This window comes from Branchiostoma lanceolatum, chromosome 18, assembly GCF_035083965.1.
Source record: "Branchiostoma lanceolatum isolate klBraLanc5 chromosome 18, klBraLanc5.hap2, whole genome shotgun sequence".
In the NCBI taxonomy this organism is placed as follows: domain Eukaryota; kingdom Metazoa; phylum Chordata; class Leptocardii; order Amphioxiformes; family Branchiostomatidae; genus Branchiostoma; species Branchiostoma lanceolatum.
This window is the reverse complement of record NC_089739.1, coordinates 14,734,566-14,756,033: the sequence shown is the minus strand read 5'-3', so window position 1 is coordinate 14,756,033 and position 21,468 is coordinate 14,734,566. Positions and strand designations below refer to the sequence as shown.

Sequence of the window (21,468 nt, the reverse complement as noted above, 5' to 3'; positions counted from 1 at the left end):
ACAGAAATATCTGATGGATATATGCAGTCACTCTTTCATTGGTCACACCAATAACTGCCATACTATCATTGGTTGAACACATCCATTGCTATATTTTTCACCTCATTCTTATCGTACAGCCTTCCCACATGTCCCTCTTACCTCGTTCTTGCATTGCAGTTTTCCCAATCTCTTCAAAATGAACCTCAGTCTGGCTCTTTCCTGTGAACAACAATAGAGACTAAAGCATGGCTCCCGACCACCAGCCAACCAAAGTTGGCGGTACATAATGTAGTTTGGGAGCAGTCTGACCAATTTCACATCAAGAGTTAAATTTAACCCCCAAACACACCCTGACCACTATGTATACTGACTTACTCTCAATCACTAGCCAACCATTCCAGACCTCCCATCTACAGCCAAATGTTTTCAAAATTTCCGAAAACCTGCTAACTGCGCCGAACATCTGCCAACCACAGCCGACCTAGCTCCTGAACCACTCCCAACCATGGTTGAGGTTATGTCCATGTTTGCCTATGTGTAACCAGGGCTTTACTCACCGAGGGTGATGCAGAATACACGGTGTTGTATTTTATTTACAAAACATAATTTTGTCATATCCACCCGAAAAACAGAAACAACATCAATATTTCAAAGTGAAATGTGCAAAGTTGAGAGAAGTTTGTGCCCCCGAACAAAAAATTGTAACATCATTGATGCCATTCACATCCGAATCAGGTTGGTGAATTTTCAGCAGCGGCGCAAACCGGTGTACAAGAGGTGCATTCAATCATCTTGTGGAAGCCTGTTCAAAAACGACTTTGAAGCCCAAGCAATACGGTAAAATGAAGACCTGTCTGAAACACCTGTATCGAACGTTATCCTGGCCCAGGTATGACACATAACATATATTAATATATTTAACATTTATATATACTAGTAGAGAGAGAGTTAACTTACATCAACTGGCTCATCCTGAGCAGGTGAGGTGGCGTGGGCAGTCATGAGATGATACCTCAGGCCTCCCTTAGTGCTGAACTTGGACTCACACTGGGTACAGCTGTGAACTGTCTGTACAGAGAAAAAAACAACAAGAAATCCAAAATCTCATATCTCCAGGATATATTTGTGAATTTCTCAATGCCACAGCCCTAGATGTGATCCTCCCCTACCCCCTTAAATCACTCCCAGATATCCCCCTCCCATAAGGGGTCATTCGTCTGGTAGCCTGCTGACCATACCACACTACTTTCAGGAAGGGGGTGTCGGCCTACTGCTGGGGGTCTAAAATAAAAATAAAAAGTTTTCTTGGGACCTCAATTACAAAAATACAACTATACCTATACGCCAAAATTCACACTGTGTCAGCTGTACAGATATAACAATACACTGCAGGTGGTTACAGGTGTCAGCTGTCTGTATAGAAATTATAATACACTGCAGCTGGTTACAGATGTCCGTTGTCTGTACAGAAATTATAATACACTGCAGCTAGTTACAGGTGTTAGGCTAGCTGTCCGTACAGAAATCATACACTGCAACTAGTTATAGGTGTTAGGCTAGCTGTCTGTACGGAAATTATAATACACTGCAGCTAGTTACAGGTATCAGCTGTCTGTATGGAAATTACAACATACCAGTTACAGGTGTCAGAGTAACAACAAACAGCTGGTTACGGATGTCAGCTGTCAGTATAGAAATACCAACACACTAGTCTGGATGCCAGACCCCTAACCTCTAAAATATCCCACAGAATTGGTATTTTAGAGCTTGCGGGTCTAGCATCCAGGCTACCAGCACACATTATACAGGTGTCAGGTGCATCTACATAGATAACAACCCACTGGTTACATTACAGGTGTCAGCTGTGGGAGTGGGTTTAATAATAAGAGTGGATCAAGGATCAAACCTTATGATGAAACCCCCAATTAATTATAAGCACTGGTAAAATAAACTCCCCCTGACCCACCTTGCCTTGGCAGTTGCTGTAGTGCTTCCACATGGATTTGACAATTTTCCTGTGACAGCTGCACTTTGAACAAACACAATGACCCTTCTCTTCAACTTCTTGTCTCCAGGTGTTCTGTAAAAGTAACATATTCAGTTAGGCATTGACATATACAGATAATGTCAGAATCTGACTTTGACCACCATTTTCCGCCTGTTGATAACTTTAAAAGACACTAAAAAAGCTGAGTAAAGAAGCTATTAACCTATTCTAAATTTAATATCTACAGAAAATGAAGCAACTTCAATGGCCACCATGCCAGGGAAATATAGTTCTATCCCAAAAAGAAAATGGTCACAGACCAACATGACAAGGATATTGTTATGGTCCTCCATGCACCAAATGATGAATAAGGTGATGCTCTTTTCTGTTTCAACAGCCCTTGGGCCACAAAACTTTGTGTTCACTACGTGTACATGGGGGGAGGAGGGGGTGTTCAACACTTAACGACAGGCAGTAGATTTCTAGCGAGGTCAACGCCCACAGAGCCGGTCCTTTCAAATGCAAAGTAGCCAATTAACGCCAGTCCACGGGCACGCGAGGGTCAAAAAGGAATATTTCACACCCATTGTCCGTCGACTACTGGTTGATTGTTGATAGCGGCAATACATTACAAAGGAAGTTTCCACAGGACTTCCTTTTACTTTGCAGCGCGTTTTGACACCGGATGAATTTTCATTCTGGCTATGTAGAGCAGAACGTTAAATTTGACAGAGCCGTTGCGCCTCGCTTCGGAGAGTATTTTGGAATCGTAGCATGGTTACAGTTTAGTAAGCTGTAGCACTTCGTACCCTACCTTTTGTTTTAAATTTCAAGCTCGGAAATAATTTTCAGCCATAGACAATGTGACACATACAAAACGTATAGATTCCGACACCATATGTTTTGGTTGGGCACTACTGTGCTGTAGTCTGTAGACAGGTAACCCGTAGGAGTTCAGGCCGAAGGTGGAGTCTGCGTAATTCGTGGGCCTATGGAGAACCTATTTTCTTTCACGTAGGGAGGAGGCGAAACTTTCCTGGATATCGCAGCCAGTGCATTTCACGTTAAGCATAATCGAGCCGAAAAATTTGACTTCCCTCCTTTTTTGTATGCGGCCCGTCTTTGACAGCTTGCTTTCGGGTGGGAAATGTTGGGTTGACTCGATAAATTTCATCTTCATTGGAATCTATTCCCTTCCGTAACGACCGCTCTATAAGCGCTAGTGCAGCGCCATTGAACTTCATCTCTTTAGTCCCTTCGCGTTATCATGAAAGTTAACTTTACAAACTGATAGATCTACGTAGATGTACGGAACAAAATGGAAACAACAACTCAAATGCGCTTGGTTTGATTTGATGACATTTACATAAGACCAAGGGTGTTAACAACCCACAAGTCGGCCGTCATTGGCTAATTGTCGGTGACGTTCAGTGACTTGCTAACAGCCATATGATTGGACCTCGCTAGAAAATTACTGCCCGACGTTTAGTGTACACGGAGGGGGGGTGGGGGTGGGGGGGTCAGTCCAGTATTACTTTAGTATTCAACTACTATATGCTTTTCATACTGAGAGCTATGCAAAAAAAGCAGTGCTATATATGTACCATTTCTAACTCTTTGGGATGACTTGGATGGGTATATTGAACTCACGACCAGCCAAATGTTAGCACTGGTTTAAGGATACTGAAGTACATGTGAAACCTTGATTTTATCACTTACCATGATAATGTTCTTTTCATCTTGTCCATTTTGTGAATCATCCTCCTCTTCCTCTTCTTTACCTGCATCCTCATCGACTGTTGATGCTTTCTGAACTTTCCTCCTGCATTGCCTGATAGATCTGGGTGTGACTCCTTTCATAAAAAATTCAAAGACAACGTAATGATAACTTGCTCAAGTATGAGAAGATTGAATTTTGAATTTAAGAAAAATAAAACTGTGAAAATACCAAATTTAAACCATATACGACATTGCAAGGCCACAAAAATTGATTGACTGCTTCTTTAAACATAAAAATATTATGGTGTACATGTATGTACTGTTTTAAATATATATTTATGGATCTACTCAGACTTTACCCTTATCTCCTTCCTTATAACAGCAATGAAAAGTGGCCTACATCATGTATACACACATCGCCTGGAGTCCAGCCTTGTTAGCTTTGGCCTCTACTCCCAATGTAGTTATTCCGCCAACAATGATTTGAGCTTCTCATAGATAAACAAAGGCTCAAACAAACAAGCAAACAAACAAAAAACAAACAAACAAACAAACAAACAAACAAACAAACAAACAAACAAACAAACAAAACAAACAAACAAACCAAACTTGCCTAATGCTCTGAGTCTTGGACGTTTTACCGAGATTTCTCCCTCTCCTTTTGTCGTTTCCTCCACCCCTCCATCCTTGTGTCTGATCTCTGCTTCATGTGGCTTTTCCGAGTCGCTTTCATCAGAGGAAAGTCTGCTTCTTTTCTTCTCTCTTTCCTTCTTCTCCAAACTCTTTTGGTTTTTCTTTCCTGGTGGTCGACCTCTCCTCTTTCTCACTGGGGTAATTCCAACCACGTCATCTGTCTCTTCTATCTTTCCTTCTTTCTCTCCATCCAAATTTGACTGCTCATCTTTTTCACCCGCTCTGGACTTTTGCTGCTTTGTGTCTGGTGTTGATAAACTTTCCATTTCAGACTTGCCTTTATCCCCATCACTTTCGCTGCTGTACTTAGTCGGTGTCCTCAGTCGGCCTGCTCTTGATCTCATTGACCCCACCAGAATTTTGACCCTTCCCCTTTGACCTGAACCCCTTGATATCTTTGGAGAGACTTTCGAAAAGGATTGTTCAGGGGTTTCCGCACGTGAGAGTGGCCATCCCCTGGCCATCACGGGTTGTCCCCTTCCCCTGGGTTGGCCTCGGTTGTGTCCTCGGTGACTTGACACTACTGGGGACTGCGTCATGTCACCATAGTCAACAGATGATATTATATCCTGTTTGGTGGCATCCCCTGATGATGTCATATCCTGTTTAGTGGCATCCCCTGATCCAGGAGTTGACTTGTCTGCCATCTAATATTTTCCACTGAAACCGAGAAGTACATGTGCATGTGCATAAATATTTTGTTATTTATTGTTATATTTTGTTATATTTCGTCGTGTGTGTATGTGTGTGCGTCCGGATGCTTAAAGCCAGCATAACTGAAGAGCGTCTAGATGGATTGTAATGATATTTGGTATGTGTTGGGAGGAGAAAGGTCAAGGTCGATTTCGGGCCCCCTGGATATGTGACATTGGAACTGCAATGGCGTATTTGTCAAAATCTTCCAAGGAGAATAACTGAAGAAAGGAGCAACAGATTTTCATTTCATGTTATTTACTATGCAGGTAGCTTAGACAGAGATGTACACAATGAATTGCAAATTATACAAATTGGGACTTAATTTCCATACGTAATGAGGAAAATCTATTAGTCCATTGTAGGCATGCTATGATAGCTGGCACCTGTTGGGTTCAAATCTGGGACAAGAATTCTCCAGGGGCCCGGCAGCTGGCGGTCAAACCACAAAGGGATATACATTCAAAACCTGTATACCAGCCTGGGGTACTTGTTTTTATTATGCGGATAGCTAAAAAAAGGCTTACTTGATATAATGATATGGTAATCATGCAAATCAGATTCTAATTTGCATAATTAATGGGGAAATGTTATAAACCCACTTCATTCAATGGTACAACAATTCAGAAATGCAACATATGTAACTGAGAAATAAAGGGACATTGATAAATAAAAGTTATGCAAATTAACATCTAATTTGCATAATCAAAGAGACAATATTGCACACGGAACCCCTCCTCTGCTTGGAGAGTAATATTCATAACTTAAGAATATCAGACTCATGCATGATATTAAAGTTGAATTTGGTGGAGGTATGCAGTCTTTGAACTCTAGATGCAACAGTGTCAAACCTTCCGTGTAAGGTACCAAGTAGGAAAACTGCCTGGCTTCAAATTTTGGATGGAACCGTGAAAAATATTTATGGTGGGGATCGAACCCTCATGATTGTGCACGGTGGCGGTATAGTATATCTAGTATATCTAGTAGTACTAGTAGTACGCAAACGCAAGGTAGCAAGTAAATGTCCGGAAAACTCGGCACCAAGGAAAGTTTGGAGTGATATCATAATGTAGTGACGTATCTCGGGCGAAAAGAGGTTTATAAATCATTCGAGCCCGGCTTAAAAACTATTTTTAGCACGAACCAGCAAAGAAAAGTGGGGAAACCTCCTTGGGTAAAAAATAACAAGTGATGCTTAGAGTCAGACAAACCTCTTTGACCACAAAAACAAATTACATCGAATACAGGAAATCACAAGTCACAAAAATACTTCATCTACTGCCTACTAATGTGGAAATATGATGTAAAAGTGGTTGTACGTACCGGAAACGCCGAAAAGTTAGTAAAAATTGGACATTGCGGCGTCAGCGGGACTCGAACCTAGGACCTCAGATCCATCTCGTCGCAAGATGGCGGACTCTCGCGGATCATCGGCTTTCCTCGCGAGACTCGAAGTAAGTGTCAAAGGTCAACAAGCCTACCATCTCTCCGTCTCGTTGGCTGTGCCGGATTTTTGGTAAGGTTTGTCACTCTTTACTTGCATTGCTATGGCCTTGTTCACGTTGATCTTCATCATTTGCATACACTTCTTTCATAGATTACACAAGCTAGCAGATCACTAACATTTAATGTATTTTGATACGACATATGGAACGTCATATGCAAGATCTAACATATGTTAGACATATGCGTGCCCCCCCCCCCATGTCAAAGCGGGCTGAAAGTGACTATTTTCATATTCGTCTGAAGTACAGTTAATAGGTACCCATATGAGTGATAGGCTGATATGTAGTGCCGTTTAACATACTCGAGGTACATCCTTGATCACGACCCCCACACATGTACCTAAACCCGTGTACCTGTGTTTTGTATAGTTAACGCTAGGAACCATTAATTCGACACCCTTTTAATTCGACACTTTTAAGTATTGGCTTGCCAATCAAGATTCAGCAGGTTGACGCAAAAACTATTAATTGCATTCCAATACGAGTTAAGTACTGATGTCAAAAAGGTACAGTCGTAAGTTCATGAAGATCAAACTTTGCAATGACGAGGTCGTCAATTTACTAACCGTTTGTTTTAACGTTACGTATATCATGGGAGAGGGAGCAGCGGCAACACACCGTCATAATGTCGACATTTTCTTCTTCATATCATCACATTACATATCTATACTTGTATCGATCAAAATAGGAATAAACAATATGTCCTTCAATAACAGCAAATAAGTCTAGTTTTGTCCTTGATCCAAACAAAGCGCGAATTATCCAGAGGCTTTGCGATCGCGTCTTCGGAAACCGCCATTTTGAATATTCCCAGAATCATACGGGTGATCACGTGAGCAATAGCAGACGATGCAGATCATTTATATTTATTCATTTTTCCCCTTTTCTGTCTTGGATTATTAAATAGACATGTCTAACAAGTGTTTACAGGTCATCAGCAATTGGAAATAGTAACCGACGTCAACAAATTAACTACTCTTTCTATTTTCCCCTATTTTCAAATGTAAAAGTCCAGAGCCACGTGCAAGCTAGTGCAAACAGGTATTGAAGACCATACCAACCGTCTCACTACGGGTTTAGCATGCTAATTGGAAGGTTATACTATAAAATAATTGAATTTTGGCAGCAATTAAATGCAAAAGTAAAGTTTTTGCAATTTCTATAAAAGACACGTGTTATTTTCATATTTCCGGAACATACATCCCAACAGCGGCTAAGACGATAGCGACACACGAGAGTCGTACTCCCCTCTACCGCATTGATGTTCGCTTGGTACAGGCCGATGACCTGTGTTAGGATAGTTTCCGTTTCCGCCTGGCATATATTTTTGTTTACCGGGCAGTAGTGCAAGCAAACGTTAGTTACTCGCATTTCGATAGCTGTAGCAGGCTTAAGTATCAGACCTCAAGGTTTATAATAGCCACGACAGTGCAATGGAACATAAGAACGGGTCTGCCGTAGGACGATGTTTTTCAGGACTATTTATTTTGACCGCAGTATCGTGAGTGCATTGGCGGCGTACCGACTGTGACATGTGGCGCCTATAGTAACTAGTGTAAGTGGCCGTTGGTTGACCGATAAATCGGGAAATAACCGTTGTTCTGACTATTGAAATTATCGGTTCACAGCGACATTGTTGTATACTGTCGGATTAATGGTTCGTTTGGAACAGATTACGCAAGGCGCCGTCATATCGGGTCCTATGTTGAAGACGTAATTTTTCCGAGATATGTCAATGATTTGGAAGAGTTACACACATGTAGCAATTGCGGCAAAAACAACGTACACGATACAGTCAATGATTACCGAAATACTCTTAAGTCCGCTTGTTGATTTACATGAAATGGTGCGTTGGCGTAAAGGTGTCGAATTAATGGTTCCAAGCGTTATATGCCTCATGTGTAGTCGAGTAGTGTAGACTATAGTACTAGTAGTTTTCGGTCAGGTAGGATGTAACGTTACATCCAGTTTATATTTAGACGGATTAGACCCCTCATTTTCCACCTCTTTTACAACAAATAAATGCGTGATGACTGTTGGACATGTTTTATGTGAGAGTTGCCACTACGCAATGTCCTTGCATTTATTGTATCCAACGTAGCCATTGTTTACTGACAAATTCATGTTTCATTCATCAGACGACAGCTCATTATGCATGTAGTTTTTTAGATTCTATTCAGCACCGTTAATTAAAACAAGTATGGCTCACTTCTGCCTAAGGAGACAATTAAAAATCCGTTGGAAGTTTGGGGTATGCCGAAGTTGTAGCACCCTCTCATCTCAGTTAAGTCCAATTCAGGACCCCCTTGTCACTTGGGCGTTGGCCACCTTAGCAACGCATGGATACAGCCTTTAACCCTGAATTTTCCAGATTTCCCCTATTGTTTGATAATTGCTACCTACCTGCCCAGTGTGAAAACATTACAGGAGGGGTGCCAGTGGACCAGGTGAGGTGATACCTGGCATCCTGTGGAGTGTGAAATGTTTGGCTGTCTGGGAACGGTGCTGGATGTGTATTATGATTGACAAAGGATTCCCTGTGTCTAGGAAATTTTCTAATTTGTGTGATGCTCATATATCAACATTACTAGTCGATTGTTTTATCAAATGTGACCATCTTCATAACATATAGCCTGACATAAAACCTATTATAGAGAATCATATAAAGGAGAACCTAATGTAACCTGAATCTATAGTCTGATAATCCCCCATGTTGTTCTGGGTGTGATGCAGGTTTTGTTCGTTTTGATGATTTTTATTCCAGAAACTGTATTCCAGAACTTAGGGGAATGATACATTATCATATCCAACTTTTGATATAGGTCCCCCCCCCCCCCCCACAAAAGCCCTCTTTTAGCTAAGTTGGAAGATATTACTATAGACAAGGAGGTAGAAAACATGTAAAAAAACCTCCTTGCCATAGAGTACCAATTGTAGATTAATTTCAGTGCATTAGCACGTCTATCCCCCGTGCATCGGGGAAGAACAGACGATAAACTGGATAGTGCATGTGTAAGTGTAGTTAAATTGTTAAACAAATTCCATTACATTTTGATGTTATCGTTGTTTCCTATCCCCACTTTTTTTAGAAGTTACGTTACTGGTCATTACACACCCCCGTATAAGTGCAGCTCCTGACCGCATGGTGCAACTAATGACCGCACGGTCTCATTTCCTGACCGCACGGTGCATCTCCTGACCACACGGTGCATCTCCTGACCGCACTACAGCAAAATCGTCTAAAAAAAGGCCAAAAATGTTGAAAAATTGCTCGTTTTGAGTTAATTGCGGTACGAAATGCTAAATATTATAGCGCAGTCTTCGGTTCACATGTTTACCCGGCCTCTGACGGAGTTTCACGGCCCCAGACCCGCTACTTTCTGAGATTACCCCCTCCCTCCCGTCGTGCAACTGTTGAAAGTTTGAAATTGGGAAATTTATGTTGTCTTTGGAGCCTAATGCTTTAAAAAAGAGCTAACACAAAATAATGTTTATTGTTTCTTAACCCAAGCTGTGTTGTGTATTATAGCTGTCTAGTGCATAACAGTTACTACTGCCAGGTGAGGTGTGAACAAGCCAAGAACTGGCTATTGTCCTCCCCATGTAGTCTGCTACCTTGCCATCAGGGTGCTATGTAAACACCTTGATTAGCTGTATTGTTCACTTATCCAAACAAAAAGATCATATTTCACCTCTGGAGAAGGCAAAAGTTAGATTTTTGACATCTTATTTTTAACTAGCTTGTGGGCCTCCATAAAATTATACTTTGTATGGAAAAATACCTCATTGGAAAGTAGACAAAATTTACAGAAAGATAGCAGTGTGACCATAGTGGTGCAGATTCCCAGTACTTACTAGTAGCTACTAGTAGGCATTCATGAATATTCCATTCCTGCCATTTTTGTTAATATTTTGAAGATATTGATAAAAATCTTTGTCGCTATGATACTTGTACATGTAGTCACACTGCAGTGTTGTAGAGTAACGGCTATTTCACAATCAGGTGTACCCCAACCTTGCCACTGGGGGCCAAAATTCAACTTTATTATATTGTAAATTTGTTGTTGCCAGTTCAAAGGTACATGCTTTGGGCATACTATCCTAAAGGATCTCCGCACAACAAGCTTTTATAAGTTCGTTGCAGGGTTTTCTATGGATGGACCATTGGGGGGGTACGGACGCTACAACTTTAAAACTACTTGGACAGTAACATACTGTTGATTCAAAATGACGAATGACAAATGGTTGCTAATCCTTATCATCTTCAATAACTACCATTTCCCACCCTAGAAAACCACAATAAGTTGCAGTATATCCATGTGTGGGCATTTTCTGGTCATTTATTGCAAAATGATTTTAAACGCTATTCTATTGTTTATCTGTAAAATAAGGTCAAATAGTATTATTCTTCATCCAGACACTTCAGCAGCTAAAATTTGGCACTGTTTCATCCAATAGATGATCCTACATGAAACTCCAGCAGTAATGATTATAGCATGACTTGCAAACATTTCTAATTACTATTAATGTACATGTGGGCAAGGGGGTACGGACGCTACACAATAGACTTCATATATTGGTGCTTTATCAATTTGTCTGAACTGTTTAAAACAATGATTAAAACAATAATTATTTGCTTATGGCTGTTCTTTAAAGCATTCACAAATGCTGTCACAGTATTTTAACAAAGAAAAGGATGAGCAGGATAGTTTGATTAAAGATTTCTTCCAAATTCCATTATGGATCTTTAGCGCTTCAGAACACGGTGTTGGACGTGGGTCTTACCTATCAAACAAGCTTAGATTGCACACAAGACTGAAACAACACTTCTCATATCGTCAAAGTATCACAAGGAAATAAAACAACAGTTCGTTTGATCTCGTTATATGCAAATTTCGCAGTTTACTCCAGGAATAGGGACAATAATGTAGGGGGTACGGACGCTACATACATCATGTAGCTCTGAAAGTCTTGTACTTTTACATCTGCTAATTGATACAAAGATGATAAAAAAGATCCTATTATACTAACCAACATAGTTTATCCATACTAATCAATCAAATTAAAAAGAGAGAACTACAAACTGTGTCCTATAACACTGAATGAATTACTTGTTGGTGTTGTTTCAAGCTCTTGGCTGAAATGCTCTTTAATTTTCAATGTCTTCTTCAGAGAATCAGACTTGCTCTCTGAAGTTGTTCAGGAGAGGAAAGCCCACTGTTCAGAGGATGTTTTCTGTTGGTTCTCATGAGGTGTTCTTGTTTTCTGGCCAAATGTATACTTCATTTTTTTTCATGAAGGATAATTGAGCTTCTTCCTCCAGACCTGTTCTTCAAATTCAATCACCCCAGCCATGTAAATGATGCATGTCTTTTCTCTTGCTTATCAGCCTGAGTTGTCTAATAAGTATGTTTCAAAATGTTCACAATAAAGCCTTACACAGGTGAATTGGTGGTTGTCTGATGTTCTGTTCTTGAGATATATGAAAAATGACAAAATTGCTTACTTAGCGAATCTTGTAGGAATCAAAGGCCCAAAATCTTAAATTGCCAATTTCTCAGCCATACAACATCAAATTTGCTTCAAACAAAAACCATATTGTTTCTTACAGTGTGCTCTTTCTGATAAACTGAATTTTTGATGGATCACACAATGGCTTTATCTCTTTTGTTCAATATCCTTATTTTGAGCTGACTCTCATCCTGGGGTCTAGCCTCCTCTGCTAATACCGTATCCCCCCCCCCTCCCTTATTAACCACTGCACCAACTGAATTGGGATCAGGGCACATGGTGTGAGAATTCTGGGACATTTAAATTTCTTGGAGGGTATCATCTTTCATCTCAAAGACATTTGGCTGGTTTGGAAGTAACCATTTACAGTGTTTGGGAGGGGTGTTACCGTGTACCAAATGTATACAGGTTTGTCCCCAAAATAGGCAAAAACATATCTAAAATTCATCACAAAGTCACAAATTTACTGAAAATTTTAACATTCTATATCTGTTTCAACTGTCATTGATGTATTAGCTCAGATTTGTACTATTTAGATAGCAATTTTGGCAGTATTTTGCTGAAAACTTTAAATGGGGGTACGGATGCTACAGGTAGGGGGTACGGACGCTACAGGGGTACGGACGCTACATTTTGATGTTCATGGTGCTATATCAGACAAAGTCTTTATGACAGCAATGGTTTAAATTGTGTTTTAGTATGTGCCAGTAGAGGCCTCCTAACCATCAGTATCATTAGCCTGCAGGACTTTCCTAGTATTGAAATCAAGGGGGGGTACGGACGCTACAGATTTTTTCGGAAAATGGCGTCCTGGACTTTGATCTCCAACTGTACGTCATAAAATGGAGCGAGCGATTCCATTCTACTTCTGTACCTTCGTACATATCATACATTGATTTTAAAAGCCAAATCACCAGCTATACAAGAATATTATTAAGTGTTACAGGTTCAGAAATATTCATTTAAAACTAGACAGAAAATTGGTAACACGTGGGTAAAAGTGGAAAATAGCCCTGTTGGAGCAAAAAATGGCATAGAATAATCCAATAAAAGTGAAATATCACAAGTAGACATATAACTGCATGTAGAAAGCAAGTGGTTTTTAATTTGCAAGTACAAAATGTGCTTTTAGGTCTAATGCAAAGTATTAGTAAAAATGAATGGTCCCTGGTAACGCTTAAAATGGACCAATTTTAGGTCACGTTTCGGTCAATATTTTTCTTAAATATTAATCAATTTTGAATTTTTTTTTTCCTTGCATTCCTTCTTGCACAAGTTGTCAGGAAATGATAGTCTGAAACAGTCATATGTTATGTAGACTTTGCTATCAACTGGTAACATGTTGGGAAAAAAAGGGGTACACCTGATTGTGAAATAGCCGTAAGTGCTGCTGGATACATAGATACCAAATATGTCTGGACAATGTGTAATTTGAAGGCCCACACGAGACTTGAAGGTGGCAAAATTGAGAAGTCCTTATTATATCAATATATTAATATCTGAAGGCTAATTGTAAAATCAAAATATCTTAGAGATGTCTACTTGATATGGAGCTTCACTCATTGCCAAACATTTTAGGAAATAATGACTCAGCAAACTTGTTCAACACATGAAAGTCGGGGGATCAGTTAATTAGGCTGAAAGGGTAAAACTGGACTCAACCATTTTGAGCTCGATCTCCGTTAATGTTACATCATGTTCTTTTGGTTCCTACAATTTGTTTGGGTACACGGATCTAATTGACACTTACTGATAGCTAATAACAGCAGTACCTGATTGTCATGGTTCTGTTGACAGGTGGCCATGAACCCAAAGGACCGACTCCCAGCCCCCCACCCCCACCCCCAGCAGACATTCAGTGGGACCGCGGGGAAGGAGGTCAACACTGCGTCGCTCTGTCGTATCGGACAGGAAACGGTACAAGAGATCGTCTCCAAGACTCAGGAAGTCTTCGGGCTCCTCAAGACGTGGCAGGTAGATGCTTCCTTTGTTTGTTTGTATAGCACATCCAGTAAACAATGTTACATAGTTGTTTCTTTAATGTTCAGTACAAGCTTGAGAAAAAGGTGAAAGAAGGACTGAAGGAGTTTAAAATTTTAACCTCCTTGGGTGAAACTAGTGCCGTGTACCAAAACTCATGTTCAGGTGCAAGTCCAGATTCAAGTCAAGAGGTTCAGGTTCAGACTTATAAGTCCGACCTAAAGGCTAAACCCATGGCTTATGTGTGCTAGAAATAGTTTTGTTTTTTGGTTACAATGTAAAATTGCATGTTGGCAAACATTTTACATATAATATACATGCAACATGATATACAGTGTCAGTAGTAAACACAAAAGCCCAGCTGAACACACAAAAAAGAAATGTCTTATCACAGCAAAACATTTCCTGATCTATGGAAGGTTCTAGATTGTTCAAAACAGAAAGGAGAATATAAGTGAGAGACAGGTTTTTGGGAATCTGGATTTGGTCCCTGCAGTCAATTTTTTTTTTACTTGAACATAAACGTCTTAACAAGTCCAGTTCAGGTCTGGTGTTTAGGGACTGTATGCTGCACTAGACTAGACTGATAGGGTTGATCCACTCACACCCCTACAGTTTTTGATATGTGCAGTCAGGGGACCTTTAACATGCTTGAGGTGTGACGCAGAAGTGGCTGGGTTTTTATCCCCCCTCATCACAGTTGATGACTGGCTCTTGCACGGCTGTCTCCAGCTTTACATTTTTGTCCGTCCCACTCGTTGTTTCAGGGAGCCGATTTTTTAATGTTCATTGTTGAATCTGTCATTCTAAGCTAAAAAAAAATACATTTTCATCAGTTTTATCTCATAAAATTGATATTTTTGGGATGGAAAGGGTTGAATTTTCTCCGTCCCAAGAAGCAAACTTCTGTCCTGGGACGGAAGGACGGGTCCTGGAGACAGCTCTGGGCTCTTGTGAATATGTGACTTTGAATGAAGAACTTTGTTATTCACTCATTCAACCCAATGCAGTTTAATATTCCTGGTTGTGTGTGTGTTTGCTGTTTCAGCTTCCAAATGGAGTCAACCCCAACATCCAAGTGCACCAGGAGAGACAGACTAAACTCCAGGACCTAGTCAGACAGATGGAGGTGGGACACAAATATGCACTTCTCATGCCATTACTGGAAATGCAATTTTTGCAATGGTTGAATGTATGTTTCAGAGTTTTTGCTGTCACCGCTTCACCAAAAACCACCGCAAAATTGTTTCCCTAAGGCTTGAACTATCTACAATGGAAATTAGTATTAAGGCACCTTTGTTAGATGGAAGATTTAAACAATGCTTACAGTCAGATGTGCAAAAGTTAGGTGTGACAGGCCGTTCAGTGTAATATAACCAGCTGCTGTCATGCCTGGTGCCTGAAAAGCTGGTGTGTTACACTTAAGGTCAGTTATACTGGCTATACAGATACAGAATGATATAGAAGCTGGTGTGTTACGCTAAAGGTTGGTTATACTGGCTATACAGAATCCGAGATACAGATATTGTTGCCAATGTTTCTGCAGGTTTTGTTCAGAAAGCTGAGGTTGATCTATGAGAAATGTCACGAAAGCACAGCAGGACTCCAGCACTCTAATATTGAGGTGAGTTTCTGTATGTTTGTGTATCTAAGCAGGCATCTATGTAGTATGTCTGTGTTAGCATGAGTCTGTGTTTGTCAAAAAGGTAAAGATAGCTCCATAGCCGTTTTGAGGCTTTAGGGGCAGTGGGTTGTAGGCACAGTATTGGAAAGTGGAGCCCATCCCTCTCCTTCCAACGCCTTTTACCTCCCCAACCAAAGTTAGGTACAGTACTCATTTTTACACTTGGGTTGTGTGAGGAAAGTCGTATGAAGTGCCTTTCTCTAGGACACAACATCTAGCCAGGAATGCAAGGAACTGAACCTGTGACATGTCGGCCGCTAACCTAACCACTCGGCCATTCAACGCCTGTGTTTTTAATTAATATGTCTAATTAATACATACACCTACAATAGTCAAACAATTGATGTTTATATTACTATATTTATATACGTGAAGGCATTACCTACTAGTAAGTGTACTGTTGTACATGTGTATATAACCTTTGCATTATTGGAGTTTATTGGAGTTCAACTCTCTTCTTTATTTGTCTACCTAAGACTCTAAGTAACAGCTACTCTTCTAGGACAACAAATACATAACATAGGATTACAGTCAGCATAACAGGTAACATAGAATTACAATAACATACTATTATTTCAAAGTAACAAAGCGTAATGTGTTTCATCATATGCACTTCACATTCTAGAGTCTCTCATGTGTTTTAGCAGTCCTTGTTTGATCTTCCTGTGTGATTTTGTTTGTATCTGGTGTGGCAGGATGTGCCATTCAGATGTAGTTACCTTCGCGACGAATGGTTTCGTCGAGAAGGTTATTCGACGGTGCTTGTCTGTGTGTCTGTTAGTGAACAGAATAAGTCGAGAACGCCTGGATGGTTTGTTGTCGTAGTTGGTGTGTCGGTGTGTATGTGGGACATCTCAAGATGATTAGATTTTGGGCGAAGTGTTTTGCATAATTAACGAGAAAAGTGTAAAAATGTGTTCAATTGTATGCTTTACTATGCGTTCTGGTTGCGACGTGTGGGCTGTATTGTTTCAGGGCCCTGGGGATATTGATACGGGTAGATCGGGGGCAAAGTTGGTCATGAGGGGTCATGAGGGGTCATGAGGCAGGCAGGAAACGTCAGTCACATGTACTGCCAGGGACAAATTGGCTATCAGCCAGCTGTAGGGCAGATACAAGAGATAGGCTTGCCCATATAGGCAGTAATGCTTTAAAGCACTAAAACAAGGGCTCAGAAAAGGATTCACCTTAATTGCAAGCCCCAAAAATTCTTATGCACCAGAAAGCCACATCTGTCTACTTTAGAATCATGCAAAGAAAATAGACAGTTGACCAGCTCGTTCTCTCGTAACAGCTGACAGACGAAAACAATCGTCAACTTTGACCTACTCCCAGCCTGGAAGAGTCCACTCGGAGCATGTGAAACCAAACCACAAAGATATCTCCTTACACCAATTAAAAGACTGAAACATACAAATTTTGACCAAAGTTGGATATACACGGCCTTATATGAGTAAGAACAGTCATTAATGCAGTGCCACAGCATGGGAATACCGAGCATGTCTGTGTGTCTGTTAGTGAACACGATAAGTCGAGAATTCTTGGAAGGATTGTCTTGGTATTTGGTTTGTTGGTAGGTCTCGATAAAACCTGAAAATGATTAGATTTTGGGCCCCCTATCGGCTTGTTACGGTACTGCAGCGGAACTTCCTGTTATGATATCTCGTGTTGTGGACATGCTATGGAACTGATTTTTGAGTGGTAGATAGCTCGTTGGGCAGAGAGTAAGTGGTATAGGTTTGGGCCCCCTAGCAACTTTTTTGGAACTGCAGGGGTAGGTTTTGCTTCAGACTTAGAAAGGGAATAACTCAAGAAGGGCTTGATGGAAGGTCATGATTTTTTGCATGTACATAGCTTGAGCGATGATGTACATGATTGGATACTTATTATGCAAATCAGTAACTAATTTGCATAATTAATGAGGAAAGTTTATACATTCATCAATTTCCATGATAGGACTCGCAAACATGTGACATATGTAACTGAGGAACAGAGAAATATTAATAGATATCAGCTATGCAAATGAGAACCTCATTTACATAATTAATGAGAAAATAATATAACTCGAGATGGGCTTGATGGATGGTCATGATTTTTGTTATGTAGATAGCTTATGTGATGCTTTGTATGATTGGATGATAATTATGCAAATCAGATTATAATTAATGAGGCAATTTTAAAAACCTGCTGTGTTCCATGATATGACTATTCAAATATGTGACATTTGTAACTGAGGAAGAGAGGAATGTCAATAGATAGAAATTATGCAAATGTAGGCCTAATTTGCATAATTCATGAGAAACTACTATCATTCCATACTAGTACATAACGGCAATTTCATACTTGTTGCATTTAGAAGTTGTGTGAATGTGAACACCATTGAATCAAATTATGCTAATAAGGAGCTTATTTGCATTATTGATGAAAAATGTTAGCATAACCTTCTTTGTTAAGCTCATAATCATAACAAGGAGGTTTGGACAACTTATGTTATTTGGGCGAGGAGGATCAACTGGTATGATTTTTGATTGATGAAAAACACTCCTAATACGTCAGTCATAAAGGTCAAAATCATTTCGCGAAGGTATGAGGTCGTAGAACTCTTGTTCTGTATGTGAAAGCTTTTTTCACACTTTTCAATTTTGGTTTATTTATTTCGAAAGTTTTCCATGTTGAATTAATGTGTGTAGAAGTGTATGTCTTTATGCAAATGACCAGTTGCCTGACATTGCCACGACCTTGCCCCATGTCCCCAGGCCCTGGTGCCGTACGTGGAACACCTGGAGGGGAAACACGATGACTCGGAGAGCGACTCTGTCCGATATGTAAATGAGGAGAGAAGAGAAGTGGTGGAGGTCAGTTGGAGAATCGTTTACCCGTTATATATCACAGAATTATTGAAATTAAAATACATCATTTTCTGATAATGATAACAATGATAATATTTTTCAATTAACATGCATGTATGCGTTTGCGTATGTATACATATATATATAGTATACACACACCCATCTCCTGTTATTGAACATTGCAGCATCAAAATGTCAATATATAGGGCAAATATGATGGCTAATTACTGTAAATGCATTTAAGTTCACATGGTTTTTATTTCGCGCTAAGACAAAAATAGGGTGTTTGCTGTGGTTTTAAGTTTGGGACAGCGCTATAGTCACATACTGTTACCGTAGTGGACAAAATGGTCGCTGTGGTTTTAAGTTTGCGGTGCAACGGTGGCGCGAAAACCGCTATCATAAAACCACCGCGAACATTTCTGCATTTACAGTATGTGCCCTGCTGTGTGTGTCTGTTCCAAAGGAATGTAGTTTTAATTAACTGTAAACTGTCATAAGGTTTTAAGGAAAAAATGCTGTGTTTCTAGTTACCAGACCGACCCTAGCAAAATCCATTCTTTTGGGTTGATCGCTGCAAGGGACATACAGGGTAACATTTTCAAGCTGACACCTCAATGACAAAATTCATAACAGATTTCCTGCATTTCACACTTTGCTATTACAGATTAAGACCTTGAACAGTTCATGTAAGAATGTATACTAAACATTGTACCCCTTTGTTCAGTTTATTAGTATACTTGAGCTTGTGCGATGTATATACAGTCAAACCTGCCTAGGCGACCACCTCTTCAATGCAGCCACCTGGCCATGGAGACCGTTTTTTCTCGGTCCCGAAAATTTTCCCCATAAGCCCAAGCACAATCCCTGCCCATGACGACCATTTTCTAGCATGTGATGACATCGGATTTTGCTGTCTATGATGTAAATGTTTTTTTAAAAAGACCTTGACGGACAAAAATCTATGGAATAGCATTGATTTATCAATAGAGTGTTTTGATGAAATGTTCACACTGTAAACATAGTAGATAAAAAGAACAAAATACTTCCTAATATCGATGTTAACGTTGTGCCCAATTGGTAATCTTATACAGAATATCGCAAGCTTCTGGTTCGGTTTGAACTTAAACTTTTCAAGACGATTACGTGGAGCATGGCGTTGGAAAGTCAGATTTCACAGAGATTACTATCCATATCTTGTATTTACAACAAAAAATTGTCTGTGTCTTACTAAATCCCGCCGAAAAATGACTTTGCAGTGGGCAATACATACCGGTATAGGGCGAGACATGTTGTTGGTCCCCGACGCCATCTTGGTTTAGGGGGTTGGCGAACCGCTGACCTTTCTAAAACACAAACTTCTGTATATGTACGTTTTTTCCCGTTATTGATGAAAATCAAGATTCTTATTTTCTTGCTATTCCCATGAATCTCACAAACATTTTTGGGGTGTTGCTTACTTGTGATCGCTGACCCTTTCGATGCGGTCGTGAGCTTGTCAGCGATATCACAGCGTTCCGTTTTCATTTGTTGGATCGAAAACTTTTTGCCCCTTTTATCCAATGGTCGGCGCCCAAAAGAAGGCTGGGGTCGGCAGTTTCTTTCTAGGGATTTTTCCTAGGTCTGAACTTAGGTTTTATACATGTTTTTGCGTGACTGTGTATTATTTGACGGGAGGGTACTGCGAAATAATCGAGGCAGACATTGTTTTGTAGTCAAAATTATAACGAAAATTTGTACACGATGTAACGGTACACCGACATTACAACGATAACGAGAAAGATAAGTTTTGTACGATCTTTCTGTCAATGAGAATCGAACCTGCTGGTGGTTATGCTATCTAAAATCACATCATTTTCCATCCATGTACAGTATTAAGACCTCGACCTGGAAACATGTTGCGAGTCAATCCTCGTCAAGGCGACCACCTGCCTAACGCGACCACTTTTCCTCGGTCACCTGGGTGGTTGCCTTGGGCAGGTTTGACTGTACATATGTACATGTACCTCTATAACAATATGATGTTGAAAAGTTCAGATGACCTGATGCATTTCAATTGGAAACTGATCCAGAATTTGTTTGATAACCTCAACCAAAATCTACAAAAAGAGCCTACTTACCATTACCAACCCTGATTTTGTCGGGACAGTAACTGAAAACACAGCATTTTTGTATTAGGCCTTATCCAGAGACTTCAAAAAGCTACATGTCATGTTTTTTTTGGCATGAGACTTGGGACAAAAACAGGCAGAATGTTGCTTGTACATGTAATGCTAAAACATCACTAATGGCCCAGAGAAACTACAACCAGAATTCAAATTCACAACCACTTTCTACAATAGGTTTGATGAGAAATATTGAATCAGAAGTACTCAAAGATGTTGTTGTTGTTTTGTTTACAGAAGGTTAAGCAGAAGAACCAACAGCTGAAGGTCCTGATGGACCAGCTAAGGGAACTGATCTGGGATGTGAACGCCATGATGGTGGCCAACAGTGCACGCTCTGCTGTCAGATAGAACACACTTATGGTTTGATATATATTATGTACACGGTTGGGAGTTGGAATGTATCCCAGTACAAAAATGCTACAACAGTAGTGTACCCGTACTGTACCTGAATAGACTTACACTATATAAGTGTATAACCTTTTGACTTACATACATACATAGTTTACATACTTTTGACTTATTTTGTTACTAATATGTGTTATTTGTACCATAAACTAAGATGAAAATTTAGCACTTGAAAAATATGAAAAATTTGTATCTTCATTGAAATCATCACCATTCTTTTATTTGAGATCCTCTCAAAAGAAAGGCTTCTCTGCATGTCTGAAGTCTAAATAAACATTCTGTTGACTGTTTC

At 40.0% G+C, this 21,468-nt stretch overlaps 2 protein-coding genes across 4 annotated transcripts in view; one reads left to right on the top strand and one right to left on the bottom strand.

Annotated features, from left to right (window-relative positions):
• LOC136424485 (uncharacterized) overlaps positions 1 to 6,505 on the bottom strand; it is a 23,103-nt gene extending 16,598 nt beyond the window's left edge. The window contains exons 1-6 of one of the 2 annotated variants that reach the window (XM_066413092.1): positions 6,398 to 6,505; positions 4,302 to 5,041; positions 3,689 to 3,822; positions 1,949 to 2,062; positions 940 to 1,050; positions 142 to 201 (exon numbers count right to left, since the gene is read on the bottom strand). In XM_066413092.1, the coding sequence (XP_066269189.1) occupies positions 142 to 201; positions 940 to 1,050; positions 1,949 to 2,062; positions 3,689 to 3,822; positions 4,302 to 5,028 (1,146 nt within the window). In that variant the 5' untranslated portion in view covers positions 5,029 to 5,041; positions 6,398 to 6,505. The remainder of the gene's footprint in view (positions 1 to 141; positions 202 to 939; positions 1,051 to 1,948; positions 2,063 to 3,688; positions 3,823 to 4,301; positions 5,042 to 6,397) is intronic. The other variant, XM_066413091.1, reaches the window with a different exon arrangement.
• On the top strand, positions 6,502 to 21,468 carry LOC136424486 (mediator of RNA polymerase II transcription subunit 30-like). Of its 2 annotated transcripts, none has more exons than XM_066413094.1 (6): positions 6,502 to 6,590; positions 13,888 to 14,064; positions 15,119 to 15,199; positions 15,617 to 15,694; positions 18,511 to 18,609; positions 21,006 to 21,468. In XM_066413094.1, the coding sequence occupies exons 2-6, from the start codon at positions 13,894 to 13,896 to the stop codon at positions 21,117 to 21,119; spliced, it is 543 nt and encodes a 180-aa protein (XP_066269191.1). In that variant the 5' UTR covers positions 6,502 to 6,590; positions 13,888 to 13,893; the 3' UTR covers positions 21,120 to 21,468. The 2 variants fall into 2 exon arrangements, with proteins under 2 accessions (XP_066269191.1, XP_066269190.1); XM_066413093.1 differs by having other exon boundaries at positions 6,552 to 6,595.

What these genes read in the sequence shown, in the direction of transcription:
- LOC136424486 (XM_066413094.1), top strand. Translation starts at nt 13,894, where the DNA reads ATGAACCCAAAGGACCGACTCCCAGCCCCCCACCCCCACCCCCAGCAG. An exon ending in GGCTCCTCAAGACGTGGCAG is followed by an intron (nt 14,065 to 15,118) that starts GTAGATGCTTCC and finishes TTGCTGTTTCAG; the next exon opens with CTTCCAAATGGAGTCAACCC. An exon ending in ACCTAGTCAGACAGATGGAG is followed by an intron (nt 15,200 to 15,616) that starts GTGGGACACAAA and finishes ATGTTTCTGCAG; the next exon opens with GTTTTGTTCAGAAAGCTGAG.